Here is a 17,887-nt window from a genome sequence, read left to right on the forward strand (position 1 = left end):
GCTCCCAGCGTGCACCGCGGCAGGGCGCGCTGCCTGCCGGGAGCCGAGCGTCCGCTCCCGAGATGGCGATGGCGGCGGCGGTCCGCGGGTCGTTCGGTAACTGAGCGCCCGGAGCCAGGGCCCCTCCCCCCGCTTCCCCACCCCCTCCCCCCCCGGGGCCAGGGTCCCTCCCCCGCCAGCCTGGGCCCGGCCCCTCCCCCCCGGAGCCAGGGCCCCTCCCCCCCTCCACCGCCAGTCTGGGCCCGGCCCCTCCCCCCCGGAGCCAGGGCCCCTCCCCCCAGCCTGGGCCCCGCCCCGCCCCTCCCCCCCAGCCTGGGCCCGGCCCCTCCCCCCCGGAGCCACGGCCCCTCCCCCCCTTCTTCACCCCCTCCCCCCCCAGCCTGGGCCCCGCCCCTCCCCCCCTCCACCGCCAGTCTGGGCCCGGCCCCTCCCCCCCGGAGCCAGGGCCCCTCCCCCCAGCCTGGGCCCCGCCCCGCCCCTCCCCCCCAGCCTGGGCCCGGCCCCTCCCCCCCGGAGCCAGGGCCCCTCCCCCCGCTTCCCCACCCCCTCCCCCCCCGGGGCCAGGGTCCCTCCCCCGCCAGCCTGGGCCCGGCCCCTCCCCCCCGGAGCCACGGCCCCTCCCCCCCTTCTTCACCCCCTCCCCCGACAGCCTGGGCCCCGCCCCTCCCCCCCTCCACCGCCAGTCTGGGCCCGGCCCCTCCCCCCCGGAGCCAGGGCCCCTCCCCCACAGCCTGGGCCCCGCCCCTCCCCCCACAGCCTGGGCCCCGCCCCTCCCCCCACAGCCTGGGCCCGGCCCCTCCCCCCCTTCTTCACCCCCTCCCCCCACAGCCTGGGCCCCGCCCCTCCCCCGCCAGCCTGGGCCCGGCCCCTCCCCCCCTCCACCGCCAGTCTGGGCCCGGCCCCTCCCCCCCGGAGCCAGGGCCCCTCCCCCCCAGCCTGGGCCCCGCCCCTCCTCCCACAGCCTGGGCCCCGCCCTTCCCCCCCGGAGCCAGGGCCCCTCCCCCCCTTCTTCACCCCCTCCCCCCACAGCCTGGTCCCCGCCCCTCCCCCCCCAGCTTGGTCCCGGCCATTCCCCCCCAGAGCCAGGGCCCCCTCCCCCCCCCGGCCTGGGCCTGGCCGCTCCCCCCCCGCTCCCCTCCTCTCCGGAGCCTGGGCCCGGCCCCTCCCACCCAGCCTACGCCCCTTCACCCCCTTCGCCACCCCCTCCCCCGCCAGCCTGGGCCCGGCCCCTCCCCCGCCCTCGGCCCAGCCCGGGCTCAGCCCCTCCCCCCCCCGGAGCCAGGGCCCCTCCCCCGCCCTCCTAGCCTGGGCCCCTTCCCCGCCTAACCCCCCTGCTCCCCAGCCAGGGCCCGGCCCCTCCCCCTGCCCGGAGCCAGGGCCTGGCACTTCCCCTCCCTCCAGAGGCCCGGCCCCTCCTTTCCTCCGCCTCCCCCTGCTCGGCCCCTCCCCCAGTGCCAGGGCCCAGAACCCCCCAGTCCCAGGGCCCCCAAGGCTCCCCCCCCGAGCCGGGGCCCAGTGCCTGGCATCCCCAGAACCTGCCCGCCGTGCGGTGCAGCACCCAGGGCTGGCAAAGCCCCCGCTGCAGTAATTGCGGGGCCCCTGGGACGGGGCGTCAGGTGGGCTCCCCGTCTAAAGCCCTATTGTAGGGGCAGCATGGGCTCACGCACCCCCTGGTTCTCGCCTTACCGCACAAGGCGAGGGGAAATTAGCAGAGGTGTTGGGATCTGAAATACCAGCCAGGCCCCTTCGTGTGTGCGCGCCCCGCCCTGCACAATGGGCCCGGATCCCGAGCTGGGGTCTCTGAGTGCAGGTGTGAGACCAATGCAAAATCAGGGTAAAACACGTGTCTGCTGTGACTGCCACAGAGATTCCCCAGGAACCCAGCCTCACACCCTCCCCGGCCAGGGACCTTTGTGGCCGATCTGAGGTCTTTAGGTGCTCTGGGTAATCTGGCTTTGTCTTTGGCAGGATTTTTCTCTGCTGCTGTGAGCCGGGCAGCATGCTTAGCTGGGACCCATAGACCCCTGGCCCGGCTCAATGTCAGACTCATCCATGGCAGCTGCCGAGCCCCCTTGGACTTAGGAGCCAGGCCAGAACCTGGCAGGCGAGTCCATGAAATCCCAGAGTATATCCCTACACGGAAAGCCAAGAACCCCATGAAGATGGTTGGTGTGGCCTGGTGAGTCTTGCAAATTGCTGATCATCCTTGTCTCACTCCAGGGTCAGGAGTGTCATCAGCATCAGCGTCCCCTGCTTAGAAATGCCCTCAGACCCGTTCTGTTGGGTGAGCGCTCTAGTCTAAGATTGAATGCCGAGTCCAGTGCGCGCGTTGTCTGCCTGCGACCCTCTGGAGGCAGCTTGTTCAGGCCCTGGCGTACCATGGGAGTGTGTGGCATCCTCTGTGTTAGCGTAAGGAGCAGCCTGGGTACATAGAACTGGAAGGGACCTCGAGAGGTCATCTAGTCCAGTTCCCTGCACTCAAGGCAGGACTAAGTATTATCTAGACCATCCCTGACAGGTGTGTGTCTAACCTGCTCTTAAAAATCGCCAGTGATGGAGATTCCACAACCTCCCTGGGCATCTCAAAGGGGATCTGCCCCAGCCTGGAGCATGGTGGTGGCAAGGGGAGTCCGCCGAGGCATTGGCAGAGCTGTGTGAAAGGAGCCCAGGACTAGAATAACAAGGGGGGCTGCGGGTTGGGATGGAGGCGCATCCGCAGAACTGGGAGAAGCCTGGACAGTTTCTGCCCTGAGGCCGTGCAAGCCTCTCACTTTGACTTGCCCTCGGATGTTGAACGTCCTGCAGTTTAACCATAGCTCTGGTTTCCCGTAGGGCCATCGGCTTCCCCTCCGGCATTATCCTCTTTCTCCTGACCAAGCGCGAAGTGGACAAAAATCGCCTGAAGCAGCTAAAGGCTCGCCAGAAGATGAAGGCGTCCAACGTGGGGGAGTACGAGGGAGCGCGGTACAAGAGGACCTCACTGGGACCGGAGGGTGTGGCCGACCCCAAGGCCTAGTCTTGGAACACAGAGCCAAGGCAACAGAGACTTCCTTCCCGCTCAGAGCTCGGGAACTTGGAGACAAATCTGTTTGATGTTGCCGAATGAGAAACACTGTCCCAGTGATTAGTCTCAGGTGCCAACAGCCCTTCTGTTTGAGAGTCAGTCCCCTGGGGGGGTCAGGCTGTTTGCCCAAATCACTTGACCCTACTCTAATTTCTCACGTTGCCTCTGTACCTTGCACACAGCTGGTGTGGGACAGAAGTGAGATCCTAAATAAACCCTTCACCTCAGAGCAATCTGCCCCTGTGCAGCTGTAACCCCGAGGGGCACCACAGAAAGGGGAGGTTACACCAAATGTCCTTAGCCATCAGCAGCGCTGCATGGAGATCTGGCCCAGAGCTTTTCCTCACCAAGTCCGGGGAGGAGCCAGTTACCACTTCTGAAAGGCTGGTGGTGGGGGATGGTTAGAGCTGGCTCAAAGCCCTGAAGTATCCCCACAGGGGGGTGGGTAATGCTGCTGCACTGAGAATCTGGCTTGGATGGGGCGGGGAATTCAGGAGCTGCTTTAAACAGGGTCCAGCTCCATGGTTCCTGAATATTACTGCTGGGGCTGTGGGAAGTGAGACGGTGAGGCTCAGTCCTGTCCAGTTTGGGAGGTAGCTACGTTCCCTCTCCCCCAGTCCTTGACGACAGCCTCGGCTGAGATGTGGGGACTGCTTGGGCCACAGGGACTGAGCTTCCGTCTCATTTCCAGAGATGGTCTCTGCAGGGTGGGGGACATGGCAGTGGTTTTGGGGGGGTGGGGTATGCTTACTCTACCTCCAACATCCCTGGCCTGGGAGATTCAGGTCCCAGGGGTCACCTCTTTCCCCTGCACCACTGTCACTTTCACAATTGTGAATAAAAATCAAAAGATGCTGGATGCTTGAAAAAGTACACAGTGTTTCGCTTTATTGAGTGCAACTTGTCTGTGTCCTTTGGTGCGGGGAGCCACTGTTCCCACTGGCTGCAGCATTAGAATATAATACAGCTTATGCTATACGGCCATCCCCTCACGGCCCCTGCTGCATGGACTGGGGACCACTCTGACCCTGGCTAGCGGAGCGCTCCCAGGGAAGGGGTCTCCGTCTGTCCTGCACGGGGGGCCGTTGAGCCAATCCACTAACCTCTGCAGCGCACCCAGCAGCCCTTTGCATAGCAAAGCTAACCCCAGCTGGCCAACGCCCCCGCCCTCAGCCAGGACAGAGCCGGGCTCTGCTCATCAGCAGCTCTGCCTCCAGGCCAGCACCCAGAACGGGCAGGTCACCCTTCCTAGACGGGCGTAGCACAGATCTGAGGAGGGCTGCCCGTGAAAGGGGCGACTCCCGGCCATGTGCTGTGCTGACCTCAAATCATCTGCCAGGGACATCGGGATTTAAGGCACTGAGTGAACAAGGCTGGCCCAAGCCGCTAGCGTCGTGGGAGGAGCACAAAGGGTTGACGCTGGCTGCACCCCCACTTCCTCTGCCCACACCCTGCCCTTTTGGCCATTCGCCTGGGGATTCTGATCAGCTGCCCTGCTCTGAGCCTGCTCTTCCCAGGAGGCGCTGGGAGCCGGCTCTGGGTTCAGCTGCTGCCCCCCGCTTCACCAGCACTGCCCTGGGGGAGCCAGAGTGCTCCAATGCAGCGTTCTGCCCCATCCCGCCCCCCCTTACAGCACCTGTTCCAGCCTCTAGAATTAGGGGTGGTGATTTACAATGCTGCCTGCGGCCCCTTCCTGCAGCCCCAGTTCTGTTTCCTTCTGCAATAAGCGACTCTCTTACTAGAGAGTATGAGCAACATACACAGCACGGTTCTTTGCAATTCCCCTTGTGCCATTCGCCTCCCCCCGTCAAACGGTGTTATTTCAAGGCCCTTTGGCTTTCCGGCCTAGTCAAATATACAGTATGGCAGCTTGATACAAAAACCTTTGCGTACCAAGGATAAAATACATTGAATTAGAAACAACAAAAATCTGGGGGCTAGCATGGGTCATGCCTCTGTACGTTTCTCCTCCCCAGCCTGGGGCTAAGTAGATTTTTCTTCTTTTTTACTTACCATAAGGCTAGCCTAAGACATGTAACTGCCCCCAAAGCACTAGTGTTAGCCCTGAAGTCTGGGCTGATCTGTATTCTGTGAAACAGACACAGGGAGGGTGAAAACCCTGCTGGAATTGAAAAGCACTGATTTATAGACGACAAGTCCCCCCTCCCCTTTAAAATCATCTCAGTGCATTGATTGCATCCCCCGCTGCTCCTCCCCACCGAAGGGCGCTCTGCAGGGCGGCGGGAACGTACACACCTTGGTTCAGAGCGGAGCGAGGACTAAGCCCCTGTCTTTCTGCTCTCCTTTGAGTGGATTCGGATTTGATGACGTGAAGGAATGTTCCTCCCGTAGGCACGTGGCAAGAGAAAGGGAGGGAGCCGAAATGGAGGGAGCCCATTGGCAAAGAACGCGGTCATGGGCCTGGGGATCCGCGCAGCCAGGCAGGGGCTGCCCTTGGATTTCTCACTTCCCAGGAAGCTATGACTAGAGGATCTGGGATCAGAACACACCTCTGCAAGAGAGGATACTACGGGGATGAACTCGGTGCATTGACACATCCCTGGGGGCAGCGTGGGGAGAGAAGAAAGACAGGAGGTCACGGGGGAGCACAGAGGGCAGCGGAACAATTAACAGGGCAGGCAGAAATCGGCTGACACTGGCTTCATTTCTGGGCACAGCCTTGTTATTCTGCAGGGCAGACGGGCCAGTCTTGCCTGCTACCCCTCTATGAGCAGCCACGCTGGGCTCCCCAGGTGAGAAGGGAAACCAGAGGCCAATGGCCTGGGAGAGACACGCAGAGGCGGGGAGCGTGAAAGGACGAGGGAAAGGAAGGTGGCAAGGTGTTCCCGGAGCACTCCTGGGCCCGGGGCAATTCCTGCCGGGAGCTCCGTGGAGGCTCTAGCTCCGGCCCACAATCTGCAGTAGGAAGATGAAGATCTGGACGATGTTCATGTAGATCTCCAGGGCTCCGTAGACGTACTCCTCGGGGCTGATCGAGTTCTTCCTGTTCCCCAGCACCAGCTGGGTGTTGTAAGCTAGGAACTGGGGAGACCGGAGACAGAGCGTTGGGTCAGCCATGCTGCTAGAGATTGTCAGCCCCATGTGTTGGAGCCAGGAGCTGCCTCCATCCTCCCCCTGCCACCTGCCCCAGGACCTTGGGAGGCTCCCAGCTCAGCAGGGACAGAGAGCGAGCAAGGTTACTCACCAGGGTAAAGACGATCGCGCCGATGGCCGCGTACAACATGTGGAGCCATACAACCTGCAAAGACAGGGGCAGCCCGGGGCGGTCAGAGGACAGAGGGCTGCAGCGGCTGCCCCGGGGCACAGACCAGAAATGCAACCCACCAGCCCAGGGCTGGAGAAAACCGATTCGGATCCCCACTGTGTATGTGTCAGGGATTGCTTTACCCGACTCGAAGATGCAGCCACCTCTGGGGAGGAGCATGACGCTCGTTGGCTGACGCCCTCACTTGGGAAGGATCTCGGTACTCTTGGGTTTGCTTTTCTTCTGAAAGAGCAGCTCCTGCAGCCCAGCTCATCCCCAACTCACGGGGAGGGGAGCGTGCCCCCAACTGCATCCCCCACACCTCACCCAGCTGCATCTGGGCTCCCCTTCGAGGTCTCCCGTCCAAGCAACCAGGCCTGATCCTGCTCGGTCAATGCCGTTTGGCACGTTGCTAGGTATATTCACACTCAAGGCAGTATATGGCTGCAGGATGGAGTGAAGGGAGATGGTCTGGTTTCAGCCACCCCCCAACGTACCATAGCTGCCTTTTAAAGTGAACCCAGGAGACCAACTTTCCCTTCTGTCAACAAAACACGCTTGGACATCCCCGGCCAAGTGCGAGCTGTTGCCAAGTGCAGCTGGCTCAGGAACAGAGGTTTGCTTTCGTGCAAGATACTGAAGTGGGGTCAGTTTGGAGGATGAAGTTACGGGAACTCCATTCCCCTCCTGCCTACCGTCCCAGGGCAGTGGCTTGCATCCGCCGAAACGATCAGGGATGAAATCACCCTGCTGCTGACATTCTGATTTGCCATAATTAGGTTTCAGAGTCAACCTCTCCGCTGTGTAAATGGGGCAGTTCACCCATGGGGGCTACTGCTTCAGGCTCTTGGCAGACTCCGGCAGGTCAGGCTTGCCGTGCTGGCAACTGCAGATACGGATGGGGCCAGCAGAGGGCAGCGCTGGTGTCACGCCCCCGCCTGTCCTCGAACCGGCCTCCCCCAGCCACTACTCACATATTTGAAGGAGAGGACGATGGCGGTGATTATTCCGGTCACCATGACGACAATCCCCAGCACACAGAACAGCCCGGTGCACGAGGTGAAATCCACCTGCCAGCAGGATGGTGACAAGTTAGAGAGGGACCCACGGACCACAGTGGGAACGCAGCCATCCCGCAGCACTGGGCTTCCCCCGCAGGAGGCAGCCTGGGTAGCGAGGGTCAGCAGCAATGGCCACCCGGCGGGAAGGGCCACCCCGAAGCGCTGGCCCTGGAGGGTCACTGACCCAGCTCCCTCCGGGCGGCCGCACGAGATCCAGGTTCGATTCCTGCTCTGTCACTCCCAGCGCTGGGTGCAGGCAGCATGGATCCCCAGGGGAAGGGGCACGATGCAGCGTCTGCCTTGTGCCCTCTCCCAGCCTATGCCGCAGGGGCCCTCAGGAGGGGAAATCCCCTGACTCCTGCCCTCCCCGCTGCCCCGGACGGCAGGGAGCCCATCGAGCCTTACCTTGGTCTGGAAGCAGAAGACGGTGACAATTATGGCCACTATAGCAGTGATTACCATGGTGATCAGGACAGCCCGGGTGCTATACACACTGCACACAAAGGGTTAAAAGCGGGGGGGAGGGGGGCACGTTTAAAAGCCATTCAATTATTTCCCACTTCACCCTCCGCATGCAACGGGGAGCTAAGAACCGGGGCTCGCTCCCCAGCAGTGCGATCCCGTGGGCTCGGTGTTCGGTGTGTGATCCAACCCGGCACCCATGGGCCCTATAGAAAAGCCATCACAGGCAGCCTGCAGTTCTGTGACTCGCCCCCAGGAGGCGCCTGTTTCAGTCCAGGCTCCAGGGTGACTCCTTCAACCTGAGCTAAGCCAGGAGGATCCCTGAAGTTGGAACCATGGTGGGGCTGGCTTTCCTCTCCGTCCGAGCCCACTTCCCCCGGAGGGCTAGTGACCCCGACACGGAGGCACGTGGCCCAGGGGACACGTTCTTTACCGCCTCCCCCTGCTGACGACAGGCGAACTTGGGGAAGGCAGAGGAGGGAAGGGGCTCAGAGGGGCTTTCCCCAGCTCCGCGGTACCTGGCGATGGTTCCCGTCATGAAGGCCATGGCCAGCGTCTGCAGCAAACGAAAGGAAAGGGGGCGATTAGCCGTGGAGCCAGCCGCAGCGCGGGATCAAAGCATCGTGTCGGCTTGACGTGGGGATTCACAGCAGGAGGCATGGAGGGGCACGTGGCCTGAGGGGGGTGTTTCAGGCATAGGTGTGACCCTGAGGTAGGAGGGGGCCCATGGCATCACACCCCCCCCCCATTTCTACCCCCATGCACGTGACCCCAGGCCCAATCGTAACCAGTGTTCAGCCATCAAAGCCTTCCCTTCGTTCCATCCCACTCCCCCCCAGGGCCCCCCCGACCCTGGGGCTGGGCCCCCTCCCAGGATCACTGCTCCCCCCCTCCCCGCTATACAACCCAGTCCCACAGCCCCACTTACAAAGATGGCGAGCAGGATGAGGTTACAGGGGAAGCGTCTCCTGGGGGAAGTCAGGGAACACACAGGTCAGGGTGCAGGCAGTCAGAGCCCAGGGCGCTGCAGGCTGGGGTCACGCAGTGGGGGTCGGGGTTTCTGGGGTGAGCGCAGCGTGATGTCACCTGGGGCGAGGGCACCGCTTTGGCCCAATGAGACTGCAGGCCACAGGGTGTCCCCGTGAAAACCAGCCCCCGCGTCAGGGCAGGCCACGGCCCGGATGGATGGGAATCGACCCTGGGGGGCAGCCTCGTCTCATCGCCCCTTGGGGATGGAGACAGAGCCCTTTCTGGCCTCGGCCCCCTGGCTCAGTCACTCCCCCGCGACCTGCTTCCTAGTGCCCAGGGGACTCGGAGCTGGGGCACGGGCTTGGAGGGAGGGGCCGCCCTCTCTGATCCCCAGTGAAGGAGACACTCACCTGGGGCCCGGGCAGCAGGCCAGCACCAGGTAGCTGACCAGGAACACAGCGCTGGGGAGGGAGAGAGACAGAAGTTGGAACTCTTCCCAGCCCTGCTGCCCACCCGGAGCCGGGGCCGGTCGGAGCCGCGTGCAGGGCAGCAGAAGGGCCAAGGTTCATTTCTTATGTTTCACATTGCGCCTTGGCAGTAGGGAAGCATTACTCCCATTGCACAGAGGGGAAACTGAGGCACAGAGCTGGGAAACAGCTCCTCTGAGGTCAGATGATGGGGTAGAGCCAGTATGAGCAGACAGCTCCAACAGGCTCATGCTCCAACCATTAGACAACGCTCCCTCTGTAAACCCTAACCTTTGTGCTTTAACTGATACAGTGACATGACCAGTCATTATTGCTCGAAGAACCAGAGTTCCCACCCGAGACCAGATCTCAGCTGGAACGGGGCTGTCACAGAGTTTTATGCATGTAGTTTCCTTGTATTTTGTCTTAAAGAAAGCAAGCTGTGATTAACTGCCCCTCTCCCTCCCCGTGCCACCAGGGGCTGGAGGCGGTGCCCACACAGCGCCCTCTGCCTCTGGCGTGGGGCACCAGCGCCTCGTGGCACTCAGCAGGGAGCGCACTGACCGAGCGGTGGCGACTCTGCCAGCTCTCACAGGGCGGCACAGGAACCCAGCCAAAGGGCAGCTGGGCCCGGGATGAGCAGGGAGGGGAGTTGGCAAGGGCAGAGTGATACTTACTAAGAGGCGTAGTACACAGCAATGTTCCTCTTCACAAAGGTGCGGACGGGGGAGCTGCGAAGAGGGAGAAGAGCGTGAGATCGGTTCCTGGCTCCACGTGGCCCCTTCCCTGCTCCCCCGGGGTCTCCACCCCCGCCAGTGTTCACAGCGCGGGCCCCAGCGAGCAGCAGACTGACCCAAGGGAAAGCTTGGAAGTGAGATGCTCCCTGCTCGTCATCACCCCCAAGCCGTTGCCTGCCCCCCACATAGCACAGACCCGCTGTGGGGTCCCCAGCCCAGGAGCAAGGACAGGGCTTTAACCCTGCCCTGCTCTGTGCTCAGCTCCCCAGACAGACCCCCCAGGATCCATCCGGACTCCTGCCAGGGCAGGGCAGGGTCACCCCACACAGCCCATCCCACAGGGCTGTACCCAGCCTGGCTTTTAACAGCCCCAGGGTGGGGCTCCCCATCCCTTGTGAGACAGTGCTCATCTCCTCCATCCCGGAGGCAAGGCTCCTCCCTTCAGTGGGGGGACGGGGCATTGGGGGCAGTCATCTTCGTTCCTCCGGAGAGTCCTTCGTCCCAGCTCCTGGGGCCCCGTGGAGCAGGGACCAGCCCCTGGGACAGCAGCAGCTGGGGGCTGGCGGCAAGGGCAGGGCTCAGGACAAGGTGAGACTCACACGAAGGTGAACACGGCGATGATGCCCACGGTCACCAGCAGCTGGACTGAGATGATGGTGTAGACCTGAAAGAGGCAGGCACAGAGGGGTCACCCGCGGGGCACCGGCCCGGCTCCCTGCACAGACACGCCAAGGCGGCCCCGAGGCGTCATTGCCCCCAGCTGCCCAGCACCCCAGGTGGGATGGAGCCGCTGGCTCTCAGTCCCGCTCCTGATGGACTCGGCGACAGGCAGGGCACCAGGGACCGGGTGGGCTGTGGAGATCGAGCCCCTCATAGCCCTAGAACTGGTCCCCCCGGGGCAGGCAGCGGGGGGAAGCTGGCCCAGCCGCTGACCCTGCTGGGGGCTCCCACCGAGGCACAGGCTCCGGGCGTCCTGTTAGCCCAGAGAGCGTGGAGGGGAGGGGCTCTGTAGCCGAGGCCACTCCAGTCCCAGCCCCCTACCCAGCCCAGGGCCGTGCCCCCAGCCCCCGCCAGCACTGGGGGGACCCTGCAGCCATGGAAGCATGACGCTGCCCCCGGCCACTGGCCTCGCCACGCGGACACACCAGCCCCTGATCCCCGGCCCCGCACTGGTACCCAGGCTCGCTCCGCCGGCCGCAGCCTGTTCCTGGGGGCCAGAATCTGGAGGGGGACACCCCCTCCCCACCCATCCCCCCGGCTCCCCCACCCTGCAGCTCCGGGGGCTGGGCAGCCCGGCTCCCTCCGGAGTTACCTTGCGGATGAAGGCGTGTCGCACTGTCTTGTCATCCATGGTGCCTGCTCTCAGCCCGTCCTCCTCCCCCGAGCCACCACTGCCATAGCTGTCTCCTGGGGGGCGGGGGGCACAACAGGGGGAGAGTCAGCACCCAAACGCTGGCACGGCTTGGGGGGCATCAGCTGACCTGGCACGTCTCCGGGGTCTGCCCTGCCCGAGTGTCCGATCTCTTCCTGGCTGCCTCTCCCCACGAGCTCGGAGGGGGCTGCCCCGTGGGATGTCCCAGCCCAACGGCCCCTCGGCACCAGCTGGGGTCTCGCTGGCAGCATGGCTGAGAGGGCCGGGCCCAGACAGGAGACGCCGGCCTGGTACCCGGCAGGGTGAGGCCGGGGGTGCATCTGGCTCGAGGCGCAGGGAAGTAACTGTCCCCCCTCTCTAGCGGCGCCGTCTCCTCCCCCCGCCCCAGGCTCGGCCCGTTGGTCAAGTGTTTCAGGGTGTCCTCCCCACCCCCATCAGACCCCACCTCCTTCTGGGTGGGACCACCAGGCCAGGCTGCCCCTGTCACAACCGGGCACTGCCCAATGGGACCGACTCTCGGGTTCTGGGGACAGAACAGACCAGCCAAGCTCAGCCCAGCTTTGACCTGATGGGACTGGGGACTGGAATATTTTGCCTCTTACCGGGACATCTCCTGTCTGTCAGGTCTGGGTGAGTGACAAATTGGAGCCGATCCATCCCAAGGGTTCGAGGAACGCCCCCGCCCCGCTCATACCAGGTCTTGCAGAGCCCGAGTCACCGTATCCATTACCCTGCCCTTCCAGAGACCCCTTCCCCTCACCCCACCATCTCCTCTGCCTTGCACTCCTCAAGTCCCACATGGGCACTGCTACCCTGATGGCATGTCTGGCCCCATCCCCGAGAGCAGAATCCAGCCCGTTGTTACTCTCTTTGCCGCGGTCCCTGGGGTGACCTGCTTCTGTGCAGAACGGGACCAAGAACAACTGGAACCAGGGGTGGACCCTTCTCGCTTTCAAGCACGTTGATGGCCCAGTGGGTTTACTCTGATCTCAGGTGGTGATGGGGCCAGATGGGCCATCAGTGGGTTTCTGCACCATGCCCCCTATTGTGAATGCTCAGCTTACCTTGGTTCATCGGGAGTGTTGACATGGGGGGTACCGGGACACCTGGGTGGGGATATCCTCCTGGCTGTGGGTAGCCCCCAGGATACCCTCCGGGCTGCGGGTAGCTCCCGGGATAGGGTGCAGGTTGCGGGTAGCCCCCGGGATAGGCTCCGGGCTGTGGGTGACCCCCAGGCTGTGGGGGGTAGAGGGGATTCTTGTCATCGTAGGGCGGGGGAGCACTGGGGTACGACATGGGGACTCCCAAAGGCTCAGGCTGGCTTTCAAGCACCTGGAGACAGAGGGAGAGAAAAATCTGCCATTATTGTCTGCGCAGTTCATGGACCCTTAGCCAAAACTCACGACGCTGGGCCACAGCGGCTCTGTGCACCAGAGTCCAGCTCGGGGCAGACCCACCGGCCAGAGCCCTCGTCCCAAGATGGCCAGCGTGATATTTCTGGCTGGTCAATAAAGATTATTACTGACCTCAAAAGAGACCCAGCGCAAGGCAGATCCTGGTAACCAAAGAGTCAGTACAGTGGGTGGGTCTTAAATGCCAACAATCATCTAAGTAATTTTGGCCCCGGGGCCTCAGGCAGCGAATCGCTCTCCCCAAGTCCTTCCGGGGTCCAGATCAAGTGATCTCTCCATGCAGCACCGGGGCAGCAATTCTGTGACATCCCAGCCAGCGAGCCAGGGTTGGGAGAGACAGGGCCATGGAGCCAGCTCACAGGAACCCTGGCACCAATGGCCCCAAATCCCTTCCACTGGCTTCGTGTCACAAGAGGCCAGGAGCCCTTTAAACCCTCCTCACTGCAGCCGGACACAGACAGGAGCCTGACAACAGAGGTGGCATTTTTGACAGGGGCCCAATCCTGTTGCCATTAAAATCCAGGGGAGTCGGGCCAGAGATCAAACAGGAGCCGGATCGGGCTATGCCCTAAGCTGGAACCCCAGCTGGTACATTTCAGCACCCTCAGACAACTGCGGTGTCATTTGACTGCATTCAAGGGGAATTTCACCTGCCCAGAGATCACGCTACGGTTCTTCCTATATTTCATCGCACTTTGTTGCAAAGGGGGTCACACCCTGACAAGAGTCAGGTCAGGCCAGAAAGAGGCAACAGCCCCTGATCAGTCACGGAGTAGCCAAATGGTTGGCCAGTGACAGAGGCTTTTGGGTCACAGATTCTGGTCACATTTGAGAGGCGGGTTCTACGTATACAGGGCTGGTAGATGATCGGTCAATTGTTACAGACTCCAGCGGGTCAATAGGTTGCTTATCTCCCATCTGCAGCACCTTCTACCGCGGGGCTTGAAACATCTGCAGCCGATGCCACTCACCATGGCAGCCTCTGTTCCTTATATACTAACCCGTTATAAGTGGAACCTGAACGGGAAGCAGGACCCAGATTCCACCCTGTGACAGTCCAGGCTTCGGACACCCCCCAGTCATCCAGTGCACAGACGCTCTAGGGACTGTCGGACAATCCGGGTGTTGGATTGTCCAGGGAGTTTGCAGTGTGAAGCCTGGACGCTGGCAGACAGGGCCCCGTGTGCGACGTCAGGGGGTCTGGGACAATCCAGCCGGTGGCTCTACAGTCATTAATTGCCCAACAAGGATCCTTGATCTGACACCAGGGCACCGATCTGTGGCCGTTATGCAGGCAGCACCCCCACTGACCTCCCAACTGCAGGGTGTGTCCACGGGACGGGGACAGTCACTCTCCTCATTATTACTGATCCAGCCACTCGCGATTTGGGGGGATGTTACTTCTCCACTGTGCCCTTGTGCAAACTGCAGCCAAAGCAGCACCAGCTAGCGGGAGGTGAGTGGGATGAGTCATGGTGCCTCCAAGGAGCTGGCCTCTCTCCGGAAACTGGGAGCTCACCGAGTGGAGCAATGCAGCGCAGGGATCCCAGACTCATTTGAGGCCAGGAGTGAAAGTCTAGCCTCGACGTCAATTGCAAAACTCCCACTGACTTCAATGGAGCCAGGATGGCTCCCGGCGCACTTAGCACCATAGAAGTATGTGGCATGGTCCCTGCCCTTGAGAGCTCGGAGTCCAGGACAGGAGCTCAGTGAAGGAAGGAAGGGAGACCAAGCGAGGGAGGACACAGGGTTTAAAGGGGGCATCGTGAATAGGCAGGAACCAGCCATCCCAAGGGCACGGCCTGAGAGAAGGCACGGAGCAGGAGAAAGACACAAGGAAGCAGAAAGGGAGAGAGGCCTGTGTGTGTAACGCACAAGCTGTATCATGTGTGATCATGTGGTGCAATAGGGGCAGGGCCTGCAGAGAGGACAATGGATCTACTTCTTATGCCAACTATGAGAGCTCGCTTTTACCCCAAGTGGCAGAGAGAAAGCTTTCCAAGCAAAGGAGCAGGGTTCTAGTCCCAGCTCTGGGCGCGTGAGACTTATCTAGTCGCTGTGCCCAGACTGGTTACAAGCAGGAGGCAAGGAGAGCCCGGAGGCACAAGGGCAGGAGCAGGAATCTAATGCAGTAACAGGCTTGCGATGCATGTCCCAGTCTCGCTCTCACAAATGTAACAGATTAATTATCCCCCTGTTACCATACTCTCAGTTATACTAAGGGGAAGAGACCTGGTGCAGGCCATCGGGACTGCACCATGCTTCGTGCACAGCTTGTCATTAGAGACGGCCACCTTAGCTTCTTCCTTTGCATTCGGGGCCACGCGACACACCCAGAGCCCTCTCCCAGCAGTTGTCACACACGAGAAGCATAGAATCACAGAACTGGAAGGGATCTCGAGAGGCCGTCTAGTCCAGTCCCCTGCACTCATGGCAGGACTAAATATTATCTAGACCATCCCTGCCAGGTGTGTGTCCAACCTGCTCTTAAAAATCTCCAATGATGGAGATTCCACAACCTCCCTGGGCAATTTATTCCAGGGCTTCACCCCCCTGACAGCTAGGACGTTTTTCCTCATGTCCAACCTAAACCTCCCTGGTTGCAGTTTAAGCCCATTGCGTCTTGTCCTGTCCTCACAGGTTAAGAAGAACAATTTTTCTTCCTCCTCCTTGTAACAACCTTTTATGTACTTGAAAATTGTTCTCATGTCCCCTCTCAGTCTTCTCTTCTCCAGACTAAACAAACCCAATTTTTTCAGTCTTCCCTCCTAGGCCATGTTTTCTAGACCTTTCATCACTTTTGTTGCTCTTCTCTGGACTTTCTCCAATTTGCCCACGTCTTTCCTGAAATGTGGTGCCCAGAACTGGACACAACACTCCAGTTGGGGCCTAATCGGGGTAGAGTAGGGCAGAAGAATTACTTCTCGTGTCTTGCTTACAACACTCCTGCTAAATACAGCCCAGACTGATGTTTGCTTTTTTTGCAACAGTGTTACACAGTTGACTCATATTTAGCTCCTGATCCACTATGACCCCCAGATCCCTTTCCACAGTGCTCCTTCCTAGGCAGTCATTGCCCAGTTTGTTTGTGTGCAACGGATTGTTCCTTCCTAAGTGGAGTACTTTGCATTTGTCCTTATTGAATTTCATCCTATTGACTTCAGCCCATTTCTCCAGTTTGTCCAGATCATTCTGAATTTTAATCCTATCCTTCAAAGCATTTGCAACCCCTCCCAGCTTGGTATTGTCTGCAAACTTTATAAGTGTACTCTCCATGCCATTATCTAAATCATTGATGAAGATATTGAACAGAACTGGTCCTTGCAGGACCCCACTCATTATGCCCTTCCAGCATGACTGTGAACCACCGATAACTACTCTCTGGGCACCTAAAGACAGACCCGTCCCTCAGCAAGGAGAGCAGGTTGCCTGGTGGCCCCGAGGACTTGGAAGCCCAGGGCCTGATCCGGAGTTTCCTTTCCCCCCTTTTTACTCTGGCCCAAGCCCACCAACTTCACTGCCCTCTCTCCTGACTCAGCTGGTGCGAGAGGAGACACAGGCCCCAGGTCACGGATGAACCTGATCCAGCCTGCAGTTTAATTTTCAGGTCTGTCACAGCAGATAGTAGGGCTTTGGGGAGGCACCCAGAGTATTTAACATCTGCAAACATCTTAGGCCTCAAGGGGTCCCCTTGAAGTCCCACAGCTGCACCGGGATGGCTTGATTTTTTCCTATGTCTTACAAATCCTCCTTTGGATCCTCCACCTAATCCCATGTGCATAGAGCCTAGGACACCTGGGTTCTATTCCCAGCTCCCTCACTGGCCTGCTGGGGGATCTTGGGCCAGTCAATCCCCCTCTCTGTGCCTCAGTTCCCCCACCTGTGCAGTGGGGAGGATGACCCTTTGTAAAGCACTCTGAGGTCTACGAAGGAAAAGCGCTGTACCAGAGCTAGAGATCGTCGTCACCATCTCCAGAGGGTCCTTGGCACAAAGGGGAAGGTTTTTTGCGTGGACGGTTTCCTTGTAACACATTCCACATAAGTCTCACCTTTTTAGTTTTAAGGAGGTTAACAGTGCCCCTCCCGAAGGGCCAAGATCCTCTCCCATCCCTCCCACAATCCCATGTCTTGAATGTTCCTACCTGATGAGCTAAAAATTAGAACGCTGGTAGGAAATGGGGTGACAATTTAGCGGTTGAAGGACTGGGACTCCATCCTGGACCGGGAGCTTCCTGTGTGGCTCCTGGAGGGAGGTCAGTCTAGTGGTTAGAGCAGGAGAGTGGGTGTGAACACCCCCAGATTCTATTTGCCACTCAGTGACAGACTCGCTGCCTGATCTTGCACAAGTCACTTCCACTTCAGTTTCCCCATCTAAAGAGTGGGGATAATAATACCTCCCTGCCACGCGGTTGGGGTTAAGTAATGTTTGAGACCCGCTCCCAACCCTCAGCTGTGCAGCACGTGAGGCGAGGAAAATACCATAGCCAATTCTGGACCATCTAAGAGCGTCCACTCATATTCCCAGCAGCAGTGGCGGGGCCAGAGCTAGGGCCTTCCAGGTAGAGAAGCAGAAGTCCCTCCAACAGGAGCACAGGAGAATCCCCCTTTGCCTCGAGCAGTATAGGGTCTATGAAACAGTCTGGCAGTTCTGATTCCAGCCAGCAGAGGGTAATGCTGACTGATACCCACCGCTGGGGTGTTGTTAAGCCCATGTAAATTATCACAGTAACTCAGTTCTACTCCCACGCTTCCAGGAGGAAAGAGTGGCTCAGATTAGCTGCCTCTGACATGGAGGCAAGGGGGAGCCGGCTGCCCCAGCAGGGTATGAGCAAACGGCAGTCTGACCTGCTCCTGTCAATGACCACATCAAACCACCACCGGTCAGAGTGAATCTGAGCCAAAGGCAGAGGCTGGGGTGAAGCTTCAGGGTAGAACCATGTGGGGTGGGGGGCTGATCATACAGGAAAGGAAGGCAGCAATCCTTCTCAGGGAGATCCTGCCAGATGTCTTGGCTTTGTTTTAGGGTCCCTGAAAGGGGCACACGCAGCAGCTAGAGAGACCTACAAACCGCTAGGCCA

The 17,887-nt window shown here is 60.4% G+C and overlaps 2 protein-coding genes across 4 annotated transcripts in view; one reads left to right on the plus strand and one right to left on the minus strand.

The window, feature by feature from the left end:
• On the plus strand, window positions 1-3,937 carry PNKD (PNKD metallo-beta-lactamase domain containing). The gene is made up of 3 exons (XM_073304948.1): window positions 1-96; window positions 1,969-2,179; window positions 2,833-3,937. Exons 1-3 carry the CDS (start codon window positions 63-65, stop codon window positions 3,014-3,016), a joined length of 429 nt encoding a protein of 142 aa, XP_073161049.1. The 5' UTR covers window positions 1-62; the 3' UTR covers window positions 3,017-3,937.
• TMBIM1 (transmembrane BAX inhibitor motif containing 1) overlaps window positions 3,924-17,887 on the minus strand; it is a 27,562-nt gene continuing 13,598 nt past the window's right edge. For all 3 annotated transcript variants that reach the window (XM_073304946.1, XM_073304945.1, XM_073304944.1), the window contains 11 exons: window positions 12,462-12,729; window positions 11,338-11,432; window positions 10,625-10,689; window positions 9,966-10,019; window positions 9,232-9,282; window positions 8,781-8,820; window positions 8,371-8,408; window positions 7,796-7,883; window positions 7,304-7,399; window positions 6,270-6,323; window positions 3,924-6,106 (listed from right to left, as the gene is read on the minus strand). In XM_073304946.1, the coding sequence (XP_073161047.1) occupies window positions 5,963-6,106; window positions 6,270-6,323; window positions 7,304-7,399; window positions 7,796-7,883; window positions 8,371-8,408; window positions 8,781-8,820; window positions 9,232-9,282; window positions 9,966-10,019; window positions 10,625-10,689; window positions 11,338-11,432; window positions 12,462-12,693 (957 nt within the window). In that variant the 5' untranslated portion in view covers window positions 12,694-12,729 and the 3' untranslated portion in view covers window positions 3,924-5,962. The remainder of the gene's footprint in view (window positions 6,107-6,269; window positions 6,324-7,303; window positions 7,400-7,795; window positions 7,884-8,370; window positions 8,409-8,780; window positions 8,821-9,231; window positions 9,283-9,965; window positions 10,020-10,624; window positions 10,690-11,337; window positions 11,433-12,461; window positions 12,730-17,887) is intronic.

This window comes from Lepidochelys kempii, chromosome 11 (assembly GCF_965140265.1).
Source record: "Lepidochelys kempii isolate rLepKem1 chromosome 11, rLepKem1.hap2, whole genome shotgun sequence".
In the NCBI taxonomy this organism is placed as follows: domain Eukaryota; kingdom Metazoa; phylum Chordata; order Testudines; family Cheloniidae; genus Lepidochelys; species Lepidochelys kempii.